The sequence below is a fragment of the Belonocnema kinseyi genome, chromosome 5 (assembly GCF_010883055.1).
Source record: "Belonocnema kinseyi isolate 2016_QV_RU_SX_M_011 chromosome 5, B_treatae_v1, whole genome shotgun sequence".
Taxonomy (NCBI): domain Eukaryota; kingdom Metazoa; phylum Arthropoda; class Insecta; order Hymenoptera; family Cynipidae; genus Belonocnema; species Belonocnema kinseyi.
In genome coordinates, this window is record NC_046661.1 from 60412750 (window position 1) to 60431482 (window position 18733).

Genomic DNA, 18733 nt, shown 5'->3' on the forward strand with positions numbered 1-18733 from the left:
AGCTTTCACTTGCTAATAGCCTAAAAAGCATCCCTGCGTGTCAACAATATGCTAGAACACTTGCGGGAAAAATGCAGAAGGCGGTTGTACTTGGGTCGCTCCGTGTTCTTAGGGTCCACGAGGCTTTAGCTGGATCGTCGTATTGATCCCTTTACAGACTGTAACCACCTATCTCACGGTTGTGAGGCGTGGTTATGGCTGAAATCTTACCGTGATTTCGCTGGAAGCGGGTGCAATTTTTCAGATTAGCACCCGCTCCCGGCGAAATCCTGCGGTTGTCCTTATGACAAATTTTTAATTATATATATATAATTTACAGATTAATGTTTCACCAATGTGTAATTTCGAGGGTAAGATTTAAGGTGTTACATAAGTAAAAAAAAAGTAGTTATCTAAAGTGATATTGAGAAGGTGCATTCCTGAATATTATAGGTAGTTCGTTCCATATACGGACACCACGAATAATAAAAGACCTTTGAATTTTATCTGTTGAATCTGTTAAATGTTTTAAATTGTGGAGCCATTTTGAGGCTATATGATCAGTTAAAACTTTTAATTTACATCCTTCTAAATAAGACCTACATTTTCTAATCTGTTGGTTTATTCTGTTAAATCGCTCGTTGATTTTGACTTTGGTTATTGTTAAAACAACCTTTCTTCCTTACTTTCAGGAACTTTCAAAATTTGTCCTCTAATTTTGGATTTAGCAATTTGCGTTGCAAATTCTTTACCTAATGGACCCCGCACAGAATGCATGAGAAAATGTCTTTTGGTTGATTTGTGTATAAAATGGTAATTTTGTAGGTTATAATTTTCATATGTTCTTCTGAATTCTCACTCTAGACTTTTTCTTGGGTGAATTTTAGCAAATAGTTTTCTAATATAAGTTAAATCAGAATGAATACCTTGATTATGTTTTTGATTAAAACATTTAAATCCCTAGACTGCCTTTACCTATAATCTAACCATCTGCTATTCATTTGTACGCTATTATTTTGAGTAAAAGTAGATATTTGTCTCGACCTATTTCAACACTAATTTCTGCACTCTCTTGCTTCATTTTTGGAATAGCTATTATTTTCACGAGTTCTATTTTCCGGCCTTCTGAAATTTTCTGTGAAGCTATCGCTTTGTTTTGAATGATATATATCAAACCTATGGCCCCTGTCCTATTTTGATTCGCTTTTTCTTTGCTTAAATTGATTTTCCAGCTCGATCCGTCTGTACTAGTTTTCTAGTCTTTTATTCTGACTACTTTCGCGAATTGAATTTTTCTAATTTCTAATTTCTAATTATTTTTGGTTTAAAATTCACTGTTTTATTACGTTTTATGTTTTTTGTTTTATGTTTCGTGTAATTTAAATGAACTACGTGCTCTCGGATTTCGTTTTTCCTTAACCATATTTACATGTTTTTTTTTATACTTAGTTTAAGTTTTTTCTTTAGGGGTTTCCTTTTCTTCCTTAAAAATTACTCGTAAGCAATTAATTCATCTAATTTATAAATTACTGACGTATTTATGTTTAAAAATGAATCCACTTCATATATTTGATTGTTTTTAACATTGTCAATTCTTTTGTCTTATAGCATAATTTCCCTATTTTTTCTGAATATGTTTTCTCTTTCTTTGTTAGTGACGTTTTTAAACCTATTTTTACTTTCTATTACTCTTATTGCTTGTTCAAACCTTTCCAACGCTTCAGGCAATTCTGAATTAGAAAAGTCTTAATCAGTGTGCGCATTTTCCCAATTTCTGGGACCTAATGTATAATGTGACGGTACTTTTTCAGATGCCACGTTAAAATGCGAATTTGGCGGAAAACCATTTGCTAGCAGGTTGAGTCAAATCTCGCATGAGTGGCTCTTTGATGTGTGGGTAATTGTAATTGTGGCCAAGAGTTTCTTCTGCCAATTGTTCGATTAGGTTTTCAAATTGCACCTTGTGATCCACTAATACTTGGGGATGAATTTCTTACACTATATAATAGGGTTTCGACATTTTCGGAATTATTTTCGTTTATTTCCAATTCTCTGTCTTCTTGTTCACTATTTCTTCTTTTTAAGTTAATCTGGGGAACTAAATTTGTGATTTTTGTGGTTCTAATTTTCCCCGATCTTAACTTCATGTATCTTTCGATTTTATTCAATTTTCTGTATCAATAAAATTGTATTGAACATTTTATCTAGTTTCTATTTTTCTGTTTTAATACTTTAACAATTTTCTTGGCTTTAATCAAGACAACGTTAAAATATCAAGTTTCATTGTAAATTATATTTCTTCTAATTTATTTCGCGTAGTAACGAATTTACTCTTCTCGAGAGTCACCTAGCAGGGCAATCACGTACACGTGTTGTTTTAATCGGGCGAATTTTGATTAAATTACGTAATACCGTCACTTTCACTTTTCAATTTAACGATTTTCCTAACGGTTTTTCTTTAATTTTTCATTTCATTGACTAACTTTATGGGATAGTTTCCTAGATTTACTTTTTTATTTTCTTATTTTTAATCTATTTTTTTCTTCTCTATTCTGCTTATTTTCTTTTTAAAATTTTCTTTTATTTTGCGATTTCCTTTCTCCTCCAATTTAAAAAAAAGTCTAACTCTCTCCCTCGAAGATTTTCCACTTATCAGCCGGGATTTCGCGCATTTCTTAATCTAGAACTTATCAAATTGTTATATAAATTTTGTACGTACACTGTCTCGTTAGTTTTTCAGCGTGGGAAATGAAATTAGAAATTTTAGGAAGTGTGAGTTTCAGTAGTAGACGCCAAATTTATGGCCTGCTGCCGGAAAGGGGCCATATGCAAGAGAAATTATGGGAAGGAGGACGCTGATAGATGGTTAAGATAGTGATTACGTCCGTGTCATTTCAAACTCCATGTATTAACTGACATACATGGAGCTGTTTGCTTCGCCGTCTAGGTCTGCGAGATCTTCGGCTCCTTTGAGTTAATTTTCCGCCGGAATCCTAGGTAACTGTAGAATGGTGGTAGTGGGTCTCCCTTAATCCCAACAAGTTAGGGGTATTGGCACAAGCACTTGGTCACTCGGGCGAGGTTTCGGAAACTCATCCCTTCGTCGCGTACGAGTTGAGAACTGGAAATCTGATCGATTACCTCGTATTCTCGTTTCGGGATGTATCTTCCTTAATCGCCAAGATTCGAGCATCATCCCTCCTAAAGAAGGTGAGTGCCGGACGGAGCAAGGGTCCCACTGTATCATTACGTTACAATATATTTTTTCGCTCTTTGTACCTGGGTTCTATAAGCTTTCGATAAAGGTAACCGCATCTATCGCAGACAATCTCGCAGTTACCCTATTCGTTCAGCACTGAAAAACAGCTTACCGCATGTCGGAAGGTGGCCCAAACTTCAATTTCCTCCAGGTTGGCGCCACTTTTATCCGTTTCTGGCCACCATTCTTACCGCCTTCAAACAACACATTGGATTGCCCCAAACCCTAATGAGAGCGGCCGAAAAGAATGTAGCCTCCACAAGCCTTCTCATTCCTCCGGCCTCAACAGGAATCAGCAGCTTGTTGGAGGACCAGGTCTGCTACAGCTCCTTCTTAACCCAAGGGGCTACCTCGGCACCCAAACATCACGCCGCCGAAATCTGGTCTTCATCGCCACACAGACCCCACCAACGAGGGAAGTTCACAAGATCGTCCGACCCGAAGCCACCCAGTGAGGATCAAGAGAGGAGGCGTACACCACCCTCATCGCCCGGAACAACCCGACAAGAACTAAGGGACCTCCCAACTATTGTTGTATAACAGAGGCCATCCCCCCAAGAAAGCCCACGGCTACGGATCCAGCCACATCGGAAAAAGGGAAGTGAGACCGAGGAGAAAATATCGCCCAGATGGAAATCCATATCGGCCATATAACAAAGCCTAACCACATCACCTAGCCTGATGTCTATCTCTATCCAACTGTCCACACCCAGCTCAGCTTTGGATAAGGGATCCGCCAAATCACAATCAGCGGATCTCCCTCCTACCTACATTCTAGAGGACCACACGAAGCCTCCGTAAAGCCGGAGCGACCCTCCGAGCCAAAATCTGGGCAAAAGTAAGCTTATTAGCCCAACCTACCTCCGATGGATTGCTGGAGTTGTGCCTTGAAAAGACAAACACATAGCAATTGCCCACATACGCTCCTCCACACCTACTGCTTCCGCTGTGGTAAATCCGACGTTGCCATCAGGGGGTGCCCCTACCACTAGGCGCAGTGGATTTTGGAAAGACCCTAATGTTCCGTAGAGCAGAAGAAATAAGCGACCACCAATATTATCCCAGAAGAAACACCGAAACAGAAAGAAACAACCGTTCGCATCAAGAATGTAATCAAACGATTTTAAACTTCACTTCCCCTTTTGACCGTACTATCCTCCTGTGAACCATTTTGCTTTTTTTTATGGTTTTCCACATAAATTCTCTAATTTCGTTACTTTTCCTTGATTTTTCCGCTGCCCAAAACAATTTACCCACCGTCACTATCACCGTCAGATCGTATTTTTTTATCGTCAAACTGATTTAAATTTCACTACCGTTATATTAAACGCTGTGAGGGATCCCGCAAATTAAGGAAAGGTAAGGAGGTGGAGCGTCGAGAAGCGGGTGAAGTCAATAATGGGATAAAACAATATCAAATTAGAATGGGGTTTATTAAATCAACTTCCAGAGTTAAAGGGGACCTGTTGCCCCACAAGCGCTGGAAAGTCTCGTCGCTTTCCCCGAGAACAGGTTGATAACAGCCGGATGGCTTCAGGGTGCAGTCAGGCTTTCGCTGAGATGAGGGAGGTTTTTGGCGGGCGTCCGGTGAGCTTGGAACTAGTGGATGGCGTCGTCCAAAGAGGTTAGGATCCAGTTCTTAGGTGTAATGGGTACCGACCTGGTTCGCTCGGAGGGAGCACAAGACTCAAGACAGCTTGCCTTTGGGGCAAGTTTACGCTTATAAGGACTGAGGGTGTCATTCCCCACTCCTAATCACGGGCACGCAGTGCCGTACGATAGCGGGGTGCTTGTGACTATATTACAACGCTACATTTTGCAGATGTCCTTAACTGACTATGTGATTCTGCCATCGTATTCGCCTTAGTCATTTTTTTTTGGTTTACTAAAATCATTCCATAATCGTGCTACCTTTTTTTTCATCAAAACAACAGGCCTTTCTTGTTTCAATACCTCATGTACATTTCTCTGGCCTTATCCTCTAAGTAAATTTTTTTGTGAAGCATCATGCATCCTCAGGGCAACCTCACTTGTCCGTTCAGAATTCACATAGTCCTCAGTCCATCAATCCTAAACTTGTAAAAGTCCTAGTTCATGTTCTATTTTTTCTTCTCTTTTTTTCTTTCCAACTTAAAAGACCCCGAAATAATCCAGATCTAGATTTTGCTCATTCTCCAAAATTGAACTCTTATTGTTAGAATGATAAAAATAACCCTCAAGGTAAATAATGATTTATTGTACGTCTAATCATTAAAATTGATGGTTAATTCAATCCTCTCTAATTTTGATTCAGAGAATAAAGTTTAAATGTTGCCTATCACTTCTAATTTCATCATGTTTACTTTCTTGCTTCACGGCCATGATTAGCCATTTTCACGGAGGGGGTGTTGTAACGAGGCAGAATTTTAACCCAGAAATCATTCTTTTATTTAACCATCATTTGATTAATGCTGCTTGACCCGATACTCCAAGGAAATATTTTAAGTTAGATTTGAGAATTACGATTAATTGTTCGTCATTATTCTGTTTTACTTATGACTTTTTCTTGGCCTTTAACCGCCGAAGGACTACAAGGGATTTTGGAACTTTAAGTATACGCAAAAAACTAAGATTTGCTAGTTGTCGTTGTGCTAAGTATTGAAACTCTCGTGTTGAATTTAGTTCTTGCCATTCTGTTTACTGAATCCAATAGTCCCGGAACCAGGCTGGAATACTTAGATGCCTCCAGAGCAAGGGATGACTCTAGGTTATTTTTTATTGGCTTTCGGAATGAACGTTGTCGCCTTGAAACGATAGCTTGGTCTGCACTAGTAATACTAATGAGAGAGTAAGTTATCTAACATTCCACATCAGGGCCTTTGACAATACGGAGTTGGTCGAGCAGCCAGCCTACTAAAGACTCCCACAAAGGGATATGAATCAGGTCTGGTTGTCCCTGATTTGTTGCGTTATGTTTTGCCAAGTGCGGAAAACTCTCGTATCAGAAAGGACGAAAGCTTTCTTATTACCGGAAATGCTTCGGATATACGCTTAGATATTAGAGAACGAGGCCAATCATCGCTGGCCTGTGGGGACTTACCAAAAAGGCGAGTGAGACAATGCGTTCGGCAACCTACAAGCCACATTCGCAGTCGTCTGAACTGAACGTCTTTTTCTCTTTTCCGTTATAATAGTATAGTTAACCTGAAGTCAGTGACACTTCTTTATGAGGTAAGGTCAGTTTTTTCGCCGGTAAGTTTGGGTTTCTTGCAGATCCTCGTGTCCTCTTTAATAGGACTTAGTCCGTTGGCTTCAGATAATTTAAGTTTAGTGTGCTTTTGCTTTTGAGCGAGGACAGGAGGACTCTCTCGATATTTCAAAGTCACCGCCATATTTAGAGTCATTATTCAACATGAAAGTATAGATATTTGTCGGTTATTGCATTTTAGTTTTTCAGTTTTTAGCGAAAAAACATCTATACTGTCATTATTCATGGCTTTAGTAAAAGAATCAGAAATCACTTCTGTTTTGCTGTCGTCATGCGAAAAATAATGCGCAACACCCAGTGATTTTCGTCAGCGCCATTTTTGTCTCGTGGAAGCTCAGCACGACGTAGTCTAGTTATTTTCCGTCAGAGGCAGACTAATTAATTGCGCTTCATTGTATTGTTGTCGGGAATTCATTCTTGTGTACTTGAATAAACTATTAAACTGGCGTTTAATAATATTACCGAGTGGAACCAGTACCCCTTATTTTCTACTTAATTGACAGCTCAGGTGTTGACGTGAGCTATCGATAAATATATTTTGCTGCCGGATCCCCTTTCCCCTTGGGGGAAATGTAGAATTTCAACTGCATTTTCCGCGATTCACAAACAACTTTAATCAAAGGGCTGAAGTCAGTTGAAACACAAAGATATTTCTTATTATCCATAAAACCTTAGGTTTGTTATAAGAGTACCAGTATACAATCGTTTTTGCTTCCGGTGTTCTTGATCCCTAAATACACATGAGTTGTCGTTTACCTCTATATGCCGCAAACGCCTTTATCAGCGAAAATCCGCGCTAGGCGCTGGGTGGGCCCGCTCATACGAAAGCTTATTTCTTGCAAACGTAAAGTTCCGTTAGTTAGGTCAATAAATCTTTTCAAGAAGGAATCTTTTTTTTAAGACAATTGAAAAAACTGATAATTTCGGAATTTTCCAAAAATCAAATGTTATGTTGTTTTTCGAGAAATGAAGGTTAAATTTCGATTGAAAAATTAGCTAATTCAGTCGGAAAGTGATTTATCAAAGAGCTTAATAAAACACGCGTAGTTATTTTAAACCATAAAAGCTTAGACTAAAGCATTCACTCTCGGGCCGCATAGCGAAAAGCTGAAAATTTGGGTCCATGTCATTGGGCAACCCGTTGCTCGGTGGCCTTAACATTTGCCTATGTGCTAAGGACCAATAGGACAAAGATATGCGTATATTTGAACATAGTCAGATTACTTTCGGGTACAGGCGGTATAATTTAAAAAATGATGTCCCACTTATAGCAAACGTGAAATAGCTATTAATAAGCTTAGCTGTCTGTGGAGTATTATTAAACTCACAGATGCGACTCAATGTTAACGATTTTTATTTTTTATATTCTCCAAACATAATAATGTTATTTATTTAACTAATTAATTTTTCCAGTGTAAGAACTATAATTTGTTAAGATTAATTCTTATTTTAAAATCTAGTTTCATTTTACAGTAACAAATATAAAACAATTATATTCTACTTCGCCATAGTACTCAGGCTATTCTGTCTACAGGTGAACATAGTAGAGCATTTTCTTGCCAAGAAATAATATTTCAAAATTTTATTTCTATTGAGATCTAAATAACTGCGTAAAATCTCGAAGGTATTTGCTAATCTTTTAAAAATAAAAGCAATTTAGCACTTGTTCTGTGCCGAACTTCAGTTATTGTTATTAAATAATACCTCAATTAGCCAAGGCTTCAATTTATTGTCGATGATGATATCATAGCCATAGCATTCGAAGCAATGCCTGTCATTAGCCATTACAGTTGCCACTGCCTTTAAGGAGTGGATAATACACCAGGTAATATTAGCGAACAGCTTTTCCGTGACACATTTGCCTCGAGTACTTTCTAAGTAAAGTCTCAAATTTTGTACGCTCAATTTTCCACCATGCAAACTATTGTACTCATCCTAATTTCAGAAACAGAAAAAAAGATATTTATTAGATATTTATAACGTATTAAACTATTTATCATTGTGTCATATAGCACTTACAGAATTAAGAATGTGATCAAGCGCGCGAAAGTATAGCACATTATCATCAAAAGTGAGATACACTCATTTATTAGAGTGTTTTTATATTGAAGGCATTATATGTAAGATCGCATTAGATACCTAAGTAGGATAGTAAATCAAGTCCTAATCGTATCGGTCAATCAAACAATTTTTAGTGAATTTCTTTTAAACGATTTATTTTCATTAAGTATTGATATATTTATATATTCATATCTGGGACTTGTATAATTCAAGCAACTACATGCCAATAACTAGTATGAGCATACTATATAAGATCTTTACAGCTATCCTAAACGACAGAATTGTTCAAAAAACCTACATGGACTGATATGGACGCGTTACTGATATTTCTAAGGACTGAAGTGCTACGTAACACTAAGGAATTGGAGAGACCTACCATTACCTAAACGTAACCGAGAGCCGCATTCTGGACATAACACCTATTAAGAATCCGAAACAGATGAAAGCATCATCTTAGATAGATTTGGTCATCTAATTTCTCACTGTACTCGTTTAAGCTCGTTCCATAGCTCACGGCTGTCGACATCACCAAGCGTAAGATTGCATATGCAGAAGAGCTTGGATATTAATTCGTTCCAGAAAGCAAAAAAACCTTGAAAATCCCAAAAAAATCCTTGGGACGTTCCAAGCACATGAAATATTAGACCAATCAACGTTTTTAAGACGTATACTGTCCTAAAGATGTCCAAAGACGTCTTATAGACATAAGACGTTCTTTGGACATTTTTCGTACTGAAATAAAACGTCTGCAGAGCAACCCTAGGATGTCCAAAAAACATGTTCGAACATACGTCCTAGGGATGTCACGAAGAAGTCTCTAGGACATCCTTAGTTTTTTTGCCTACTGGGGCTCATTCTGTGCTTGCACATACCAGGCTGTCAAGACCGGCACGGACTTCTAAACATCCAATGTCTTCATAAATGGAATAATCTGGGTACATTTTATTACGTCGGAAATAGAAGACATAATCTCCTGCAAATGGTCAGGGATCACAACATTATTGACAAGGGAGCACTCCTTTACAAAGTATCTGAGAAGACGGCCAAAACCCTACGCCTGGATCCAAACATCGGAAGTGAGAAGAGTGCATTAAAACATCTAGCTGCCTCCCGTTTTAAAGCCTATCGCCATTTCCACCATACTATACGTAGTCGTATTGTAGATAAAGAAGCTCTTAGCGATAGATGCAGTGTATGATGCAGTCCCTCAGTAACTAGGGTACATATTGTCCGGTTATTCTCCTGGAGGGCTACGATACCAGTATGGCCCCTGCGCGACCAGGTTACATTGCACGAGTGCCTGCTCTGCGGATCAAGAATCGTCCAGAGCACCTGCGCTTTTCGCATCAACTTCTGCGACTACATGCCTATGACTTCAGGAAAAGGAGTTGTATGAGCTAAGCGCCTATTCTAACGCAATTAAGAGAAACATCAACATCCAGGGTTTTCCTAAGCCGATCGATCTGGCTGAACTGGATGACGTGCTTCGCGGATGTCTTTCCGAAGAGTCCGACCTCTAGACCATCAGTTGCAGTGGGTATGATGCCGAGAGAACTTTTGCGGATGCGAAACATAAGACAAAACCTACGGCTGATCATTAGATCGAAGCACTAATAGATTAACGCAGTACGAAGATAGACTCGTCAAGACAGTATGCGTCACGCATTCTTAACCTAATACGATAACTATCTGACGCCAGGAAAAATGTAGAGCATAGAGAAGGATACGTCAGAGAAAATGTACAATTTTTCTATGACCTATCTAGACTCTTCCAAGACCCTCCATTTACTGTCGTTCACGGTTCCTCAACAAAAGACGTAACAGGATATCGACAGAAAATGCTATTCGATAGATATGACTACCAGAAAGCTTGCGATTGATTTTCAATCCGAATAAATCAGTATTGGGATTGATTCGGATTCAGTCAGATTAATTATTCGGAGTAGATCAATCCGGGTCCAAAAATTTTTCTGATTCATTCGGATTGAAAATTTAATTCGGATTCGTTCGGATGCTTTCGAAAAGAAGTCTCGGATTGAATCGAATTGGGTAGGATTAATTTTCAAGCGTTTTCTTATAAACGATATTCAAAACTTTTTTCGGTTCGGTTCTGAATAATTCGCATTGGTTTGGATACAGAGATCGGGATAATTCGTAATAGTTCTGATTGAATCTGACCAATTTCTTTTTCTTAACTTTTGCTTGGATAGAATGCTTTGCGAGGCAGGAACACACGTTTGAAAGGACAGATTTGGTTCACCGAGCCGTCAGCGAGAAAAAAAGTATCTGCAAGGAACATGCTTGTCGTTTGTGTAGTATTCTTTTAATTTGGATTGGTTCCATGGACGAAGGATGAGTTTAGATCGCTTGACGTCGTGCCACGAAAGTGCATGCACATGTCGCCTGTTCTGTGACTTTACATCTCACGCCACCAAGCTGTTAACGGAATACTGAATTTCGAATTTCTTTACAAAAGGATTTCTCTGGGCACTGCACATACAGTCGTAAATATTCGATGTCGTATGAGCTGACGTTTGCTTTCCTCAAACAATGTAAATTGAATTCAGGCACTGAGGGTTTCATTTTAGCGTTTCAAGATAGTGTGATTTTCACTTGAGCATATTGTCCCCAAAATTTGAACCAAGAAATTTCCTATGATATCTTTAGACCGTGTGCCAGATTGCCAAATGTCCGCATGGCGCAGGCGTATCGTGGAGATTAATCAGCACGTCTTGAGGACAAGGCTGAAGCCGGATGGCGGGTTAGCACGCAGCGAACGAAATAAAGTTATAATCATACAGTCTTATCACTTCTCTATAAAATAAAACACCATAAAACTATGAGACCACATGTAATCACAAAGAGTCTTTTAGTACTATTTCAAAGAAACAGTATTCAATGCGTTGAATTGATAAATCTATCAGCGTTTAGTGAATTCACGGTTCTGTTCAAATTACTTTAATACAAAGGTTCGAACATGAAGAATTTTTTCTTTAATTTATATTTTGATATCTTCCAAATATTTTTCGATGAGAAAATAATTTTTGCCCAGGCTTTTCTTCGAAAACGAAGCGAGATATGAAAGAAGTCTCGTGATCCTTATAGAAATAATTAGTTTAGATCAATAAGAAATGATAGAACTAATATCCCAATTGTTGCACTTTCGTATGGCGGGAATTATTTAAAGACTGTTATTCGCTTTTCCGGAATAATATCAATTAAAAACTGTATATAATACTATACAAATTTTCTAGATAATTCTTACCAGATGAAAGTTGTGCTACAGATACGCTATAGAAATAAAAAAGTTGATTTTATATTAGTGACAGCAGCAATATTGTTTTTTTGTTATGCGCTCTTAGATTATTTATTGTAGTGGACATTTTATAAAGGTTTATAGATTTTTAAATCGGTCGAGATTAAAAAAACAAAAAAGTTAAGGAATATTTGAAAACGTGAAACTTCAGAAAAGCAGTTGAAGTATTATTTTATTATTATAAAAATTACTAGCTGTTATTAATTGAATAAAGTTAAACAATTAAAAAATACTACTAGAGATAAAAGATTTTTTCTATTAGAAAGAAGTCTCAACTTTTAATTCATCGTCATTATTAACACATAAATTCATCTTATAATAAAAAAATTAATTAATTCAACTTTCGTAATTAAATAGTGAATTTACTTTTTTTATTATTCACAAGGTAGCCACTAAAATCAAAGAAAAAAATTGGAATCATTTCTTGGTTTAAAAAAATGGACACACAATGGAAGAACAAAATAAAACTCAAAGTTTAGGTTTTCAAAGTTGAACCTTTCATATTCAAAGTATTTAATATTAAATTGCAAATTAAACTATTTAAAGTGGAAGTTTTTTGAATACTGAACATGTTCAATGTATAATTAAAATATTTAAACCAGCTATTTTCAGTTCAAACGTTGAGTAATGTATGTCAAAATTACAACCCGCCTAGACACTTCTTCTAAACAAAGCATTCATAATTGTACAATATGGATTCAGAAGCCTGTAACTGTGTTTATTTTAAAATTTTGCCATGCGAAATTGAAGTATAAAAAATTTACATTTTAAATCTTGTTGCGATTTGATTTGAATAAGTAAAAATTCAGCGACTTGCAAAATAACATTTTAAAATTCAGACTCCTGAGGTGATTAATTTTAAAATTAGTAATTTTTTTAATTTTATCATTTCAAACTCAATTTCAAAAAATTTAAAATTAAGCTCTTATTCTTTGATATGCTAAAATGAAGAGAAACGTTTATACTGTTATAAGAGAGTTTGTGAATTTATGATTTTAAGATTAGGCATAGACAAACCAAATCATTTTAAATATTACAAAAAGGAATATTTTAAATATTTAGAACTAGTAATTTTTAAAATTTTTTAACAAAACTTATTAAAAAATACAGCACTCTTATATTTCAAGAAACTTAAAAGTATTGGATAAATTTTTCGACTAAAAATTGAAAAAATTGGTATGAGTTACGTACAATTTATTTGATTAGATGTTAATATTGTCACTAAATAATTTTGATATTGCTCTAATTATTTAGAAGCAGCTTTTTTATTCTTTTTAAAAACATATGTCAACAATATGAATCTAAAACGAAGTAAATAATCGTTTTACAACAATATACCCGCTAAATAGAACTACTACTGCCTACTTGATAATTGCACAGTATCACTGACACGGCATAATTTTTGCATGTTATAACCCAGATTCTATCGACTTTTTAATTAGTATACCCCCTGAACAAACATTATATTTGTTTGTACTTAAAATTTTTGTTAAATTATTAAAAATTTCATTTCTAACCAATACAAGAGTTCGCGCCATGCGTGTTACAATCCAAAAATGCAGAGGGTGCATTGCAGACAAGTGCATTTAATCAATTCAATACGATTGGAAAAAAACCTGGATAACAAAATATGAGAAATATGCGACGCATTATGCAAGCGCGTCGTGCTGATCAACACGTACAGAATGCTCTCACCTGCGCAGACATGTCTGTCATCAATTGAGTCGCATATCGCATATCATCATTTTTTACGCTCTAAAAATAATAATTTATATAATATTCTCCCAGAAAAAAAGAAAGGATTTATTTGGATTAGGGCGAATTATTATTTTTGAATGCGCGTGAATCCGGTTTTCTGATTCGTTTAGATGAACTTAGACGCTTATATATCAATTGAGACAGTGATAATTAAATGCGTGTAAATTTATTTGAATGCGTGGTCAAGGTCAATTCGAAAAAAAAAAAAAAATTGTATGCATTAAGAACTAAACCATCGATCTCTCGTGTATTAGTCGATAGATCCAGATCGGTTCTATCCGTTAGTTGGCTGATCCATAATATTTATTCGATCTTTTGTTGTATCTGTGTCTATACGGAATTTTTTCGATTTGCATATTACCCTGCTCGGTTTTTTTCGGGTTCTATCTGGAAACTTTTACGGTAATTGTGCAAGTTCGCACTTGAAAAAGTCAACTGATTCTCAAAACAATGCTGAAATGCATATACGTATACGATACAAAAGGGATCGTAAGCAATTAACATCGTTTTAACATTAAATAATCAGTTTACTGCACCCTTAGTCAATGGCTTAAGATACTTAGAAAAAAGTTAGTCACAGTTTGTTCACAAATGTAAAAGCAAGCCTCGAGTGTGAAAAAAAAAACAATTGTCGAGAATATAAAGTTTCAGTATATGCGGCACTTCTCATTCTCGACAATTGACTCGATTTCCATAGGAGCATTTAGAAGGGCAATATTAAAGTTAATTCCGTTAGAGTGACAAAGATGGTAACAAAAGTAGGTTGTTCCCGCGTGAGTTAAACAACTAGATAGTATGTGTACTAGATGCTCGGGGTGTGCATGGCACGCCCTGCAGCTATTATCGGGAATGTCTTGGCTCAAAATGTGGTGACGGTATAGTAAGGTGGAAATGACACCGTCTTGAAATGCCAAAATCAAACCCTTTGTGCCAGACTTCAATCCCGGTGATTTAAGGAAAGCAAAAGTTAGCTCACACGATATTGACTGATCCTCCACATTTCTGTGGAAGATGCCGTGCATCCTGTTATCAAGGAGCTGTTCACGGAACTTTGTCTCTTGTGCTTTCTTAATCTGGGCTTTCAGGAGTGAGTACCCGAGATTGATAAAATTCAATGCATTTTGCTCACCCCTAGTACTAAAGTTAAGTCCAAGTGTTTCAGCAGCCTCCTCCGTTGCTTTGTACAGAAGCGCTCCTTTGCCCACTTCTTCGTGCTTCCTGGCCATTTTTAGAAGAGGGTCTCTTTCATTTGCGACTCTATGTGCTGTACCCAGAATAATCCTGTTGTGAAGACATTCAAGATTCAATATTCCACGACCACCTCGACGGTGTGAGATGTAAACTCGCAGAACAGAAGACTTTAGATGCATGCTTTTGTTTGTGTGCATAACCTTTCGTGTCCCGATATCCAGGGATCTGAGCTCGTTCTTTTTCCATGGTACCACTCTAAATGAATAGAGTACTAGGGGAAGGGGTTCATCCCTCCTTGTAGAGCCCCGCATGCAAGAATAAGGCTGCATACTCTGATAGGTCGCCCGATATTCCAGAGTCACCGTCCTAGACACCTCACCCAGGAGCCATTCAGCTTTCGGCACGGTTTTCACACCTCCACTTGGGGTCCCTGTACCAAGGGTTTCTGCCTAATATCATTACAAAAATGAATATGCAGTCGCGGACAATTGTACAGGGGTGGTCCCGAAGAAATTTACCCCCAAGCGAATGTGTGAAAACCGCGCTGAAAGGTGAGGTGTGTTGAAAGGTGACTCTGGGATATCGGGTGACCTCTCAGAGTACGCAGCGTTATCCTTGTATGCGGGGCTCTACATGTATGGACGAATTTCTTTCCCTAGCTTCTTGTGGGAACAACAATGACAACACTAAAAATAGTTATAGTAAGTGCGGTTTAAAACAACAGAAAGGGCAGGGCTCTCGACAATGCGTCGGCCAACAATGCCGATCACTCTAGAGCTGGGGGTGACAATGAAAATGGATTAAATGAGATGGATCGACGAAATATCGGGACCTTTAGGTGGACGGAGCAACCAAATCGCGACTTGCTAGAGTGCTACGATTGAATTCTGATTCGGAACGGGGTTATATGGCACGACTGCATGCACTGTGGTGCGAGAAACACCCGGAGCTATCGCACTTTTCGCATCAACATCTACGAAACCCTGCCGAAGTAATCCAGAAGAGGGGCCATGTAAGCGGAACGCCTACTCTACCACAGCCAGAACAAGCCGGACAAGAGAAAGAGAGGCGACACTAAATCAAATGCGGGCAGGAATCCGATAGACAGTACGCGTCCCGCATTCAGTGTGTTATTGAATACATCACATCTGGTAAGTATTTGACCGTCAAGGTTCGAAAGTTTGCGCTGGAATTCCGAACCCGTTATCACACACTTAATAAGTCAAGGCTGCTGAACATCAGGCAGCATATTGCTGAGAGAATACCGATACTATCTGACGCTAAGAGAAGTCTAGAGCGGAGAGAGAGGTGGGTCAAAGAAAATCCACATTTTCTCTAAAATAGACTGCAGCATAGACTAAACGAAGACTCAGATAACATAAATAGCTTCAAGAAGCTGTGTAATGCTCTCATAGCATCTGATGAAGAATGCCCACCCATCACTACCAAGTAGATGAGTAAAGTATTGAGAGGGATGAATAGCTATTCCGCTCCGGAACGAGATGGTATCAAGAACTTCTGGTGAAAGAAGTTTCCTTCAACCGATTAGCATTTGGCCTGTATTTTCACCTCATATTTAAAGTCGGAAGAGCCAATTCGGAAGTGGTTGGTGGAAGGGTGCACAACACTCCTGCCGAAAATAGGCAACTTAGCTACCCCGAAGAATTCCAGGCCAATAACTTGTCTGAACACGCTGTATAAGACATTCAAAGCTATCCTAAATGATAGGATTGTTCGGACAATTGAACCTTTGTGGAAAGACATGTATAAACAACGCGGCTCAAAGAGACCTATCGATGGCCTGGATTGATTACCGGAAAGCTTTCGATTCGAACTCCCATAGACTTATCACCTTTCTTTTAAAAAGCTTAAAGTTTCATCCAATAATCGTGAGTTGCATAGAGAGATTGATGCCGCTTTTGAAAACCAGATTTACTATCTCATCTGGAAAAAATCGTGTGACAACTAATAAGGTCAACTTCCAGATAGCTGTCTTTCAGGGCAACATCATGAGCCCACTTTTCTTTTAACTCACATTTTTGCATACACAATGGCCTCCCTGAAGACCCTGAGCTCGTCGATAGAAGTGCTATACGACATCTTTGCGCTGGAGAGACTTATAAATACCTGGGCGTGTCACAGAGCGGCATTCATGATGCCGTGTCGCTCCGTGTCTTCAGGGTGCACGAGACTTTTTTCGGATCTTCGTATTGATTCCGTTACAGACGGTAATCACCGGTCTCACCGACTTGATACGTGGTTGAGGTGGAAATTTTACCGCGATTTCGCTGGGATTGGATGCAGTTTTTCAGATTAGCACCCGCTCCTGGCGAAATCCTGCGGTTGTCCTTCTGACAAACTTTTAATTATATATATTTGCGTTTATCTCTTGTTCTATTTTAAGGGCGTCAATAATTGAGAGTTTAAATCAAAAAATTCCAAGCTAAAATTTGTTTAAACTTTTATATAAATGGCACTAGTTACGAACTTTTTTATACTATAAACACACGCATGATTGAAGAGATTTGGCGGGGAATCCCAAGTCATGAGCCCAGTGCAGTCGGTCAGATGGATGTTATGATTCTCGCGAGCTCGGCTATAGACGGAATAGCTCAAAAACCTTCGGGCGTTTTTATTTTTGCTCGCTCAAGTTTATACATAAAGAAATGCCATCATCTCTTATTATAGTAGGAATCTTAATAGCAGTACCCCGATTATCCCTAAACTCTTACATTTTATTTTAATTATACATATAGAATGAATCAAATATTTATATCAAAAGTTTCTCCGTGTAAGATGATGGTCCAGTACTATTTTAAAACCTAATAATTTGTGATAATAATATAATATAAAACATTGAACGGACTTACGTAATTGTAAGAACAAAATCAAAAGAAATAATCATACTTACCCCATGTTTTTGAACGGATACATTTGTAAGATGTACGTACATGTTGTCAAGTTCCTGAACACTAGTATCATATTTGACCGTACAAAATCGACAGAATCCAAGTTTAAACAGATATGCTTTCAAAGGTCGGAAAGATGTTATCAGAACATAAAGTCGAAGATCGAACTTTTTGCCTCCAATCAGTAAGGGATTTTCTACGTATCTAAATAACAAAAAATGTACGTTGCAATTAAATATTTTACGTCAGCACGTATTACTTTTGAATATTAAATATTAGGTAACAGGAAATTATGTTACAGACAATACTTTTATATATTCTAAACATTGAAAAGGTTAAAAGTAAGATATTAGTGTATGTAATCATAATTTGGCGGACCAAAAACGGAGCCCTTTATCTTTTATCATAGTCTTGGATTTAAGGTCTACTCTTAAAACCATTTTTATCATGTAATGCGCATGCAATATTACAATTGAGTATTTTTTCGTTTTGTGGCCTTAATTTCTTTTTATACGGAAATATGATTATTAATAAGATCAATATCTAATTTAATATTTTTTACAAAAAAAGAAACAATTTAAAATGTCCAGATTAAGTTTCAAACTTGTTGTTTTAAGGAAAAAGTATTGAGAAATCATACATTTTTCCGACCTATAGTCATGTTTTTATCAAATCATTATTATTACCTGTGTTAAAGGAAACCATATTTGTTGATATTTTGTTTATGTGAATGAACATATTAAATGTTGAGGTTAGAAGGTTCATATCCACACTTTTAATATTGTCTTAGAAGTGTTCTAATTTGTATGAAAATTGGCTTAAGCATTAAGAATGTGAATTAATTGCGAAGCGAAAGATTTGCACCGAAGAGACACTTCCCATATCTTTTACTCTTGGGGACATTCTGCATGCAATCTGCTCATCTGCAGTCGTGTAAAAGATATTTTCATTATTCAATTCCCTTAGCGCGGCTCTTTGCCTATACACAGACACGAAGCCCTCTCTAACAACAT

The 18733-nt window shown here is 37.3% G+C and overlaps 1 protein-coding gene across 1 annotated transcript in view; it reads right to left on the reverse strand.

Moving 5' to 3' along the window:
* LOC117173502 (probable tubulin polyglutamylase TTLL1) overlaps positions 1–18733 on the reverse strand; it is a 491055-nt gene that overhangs the window by 56392 nt on the left and 415930 nt on the right. The window contains exons 6-7 of the mRNA XM_033362118.1: positions 17723–17924; positions 8190–8420 (exon numbers count right to left, since the gene is read on the reverse strand). Coding sequence (XP_033218009.1) covers positions 8190–8420; positions 17723–17924 — 433 coding nt within the window. The remainder of the gene's footprint in view (positions 1–8189; positions 8421–17722; positions 17925–18733) is intronic.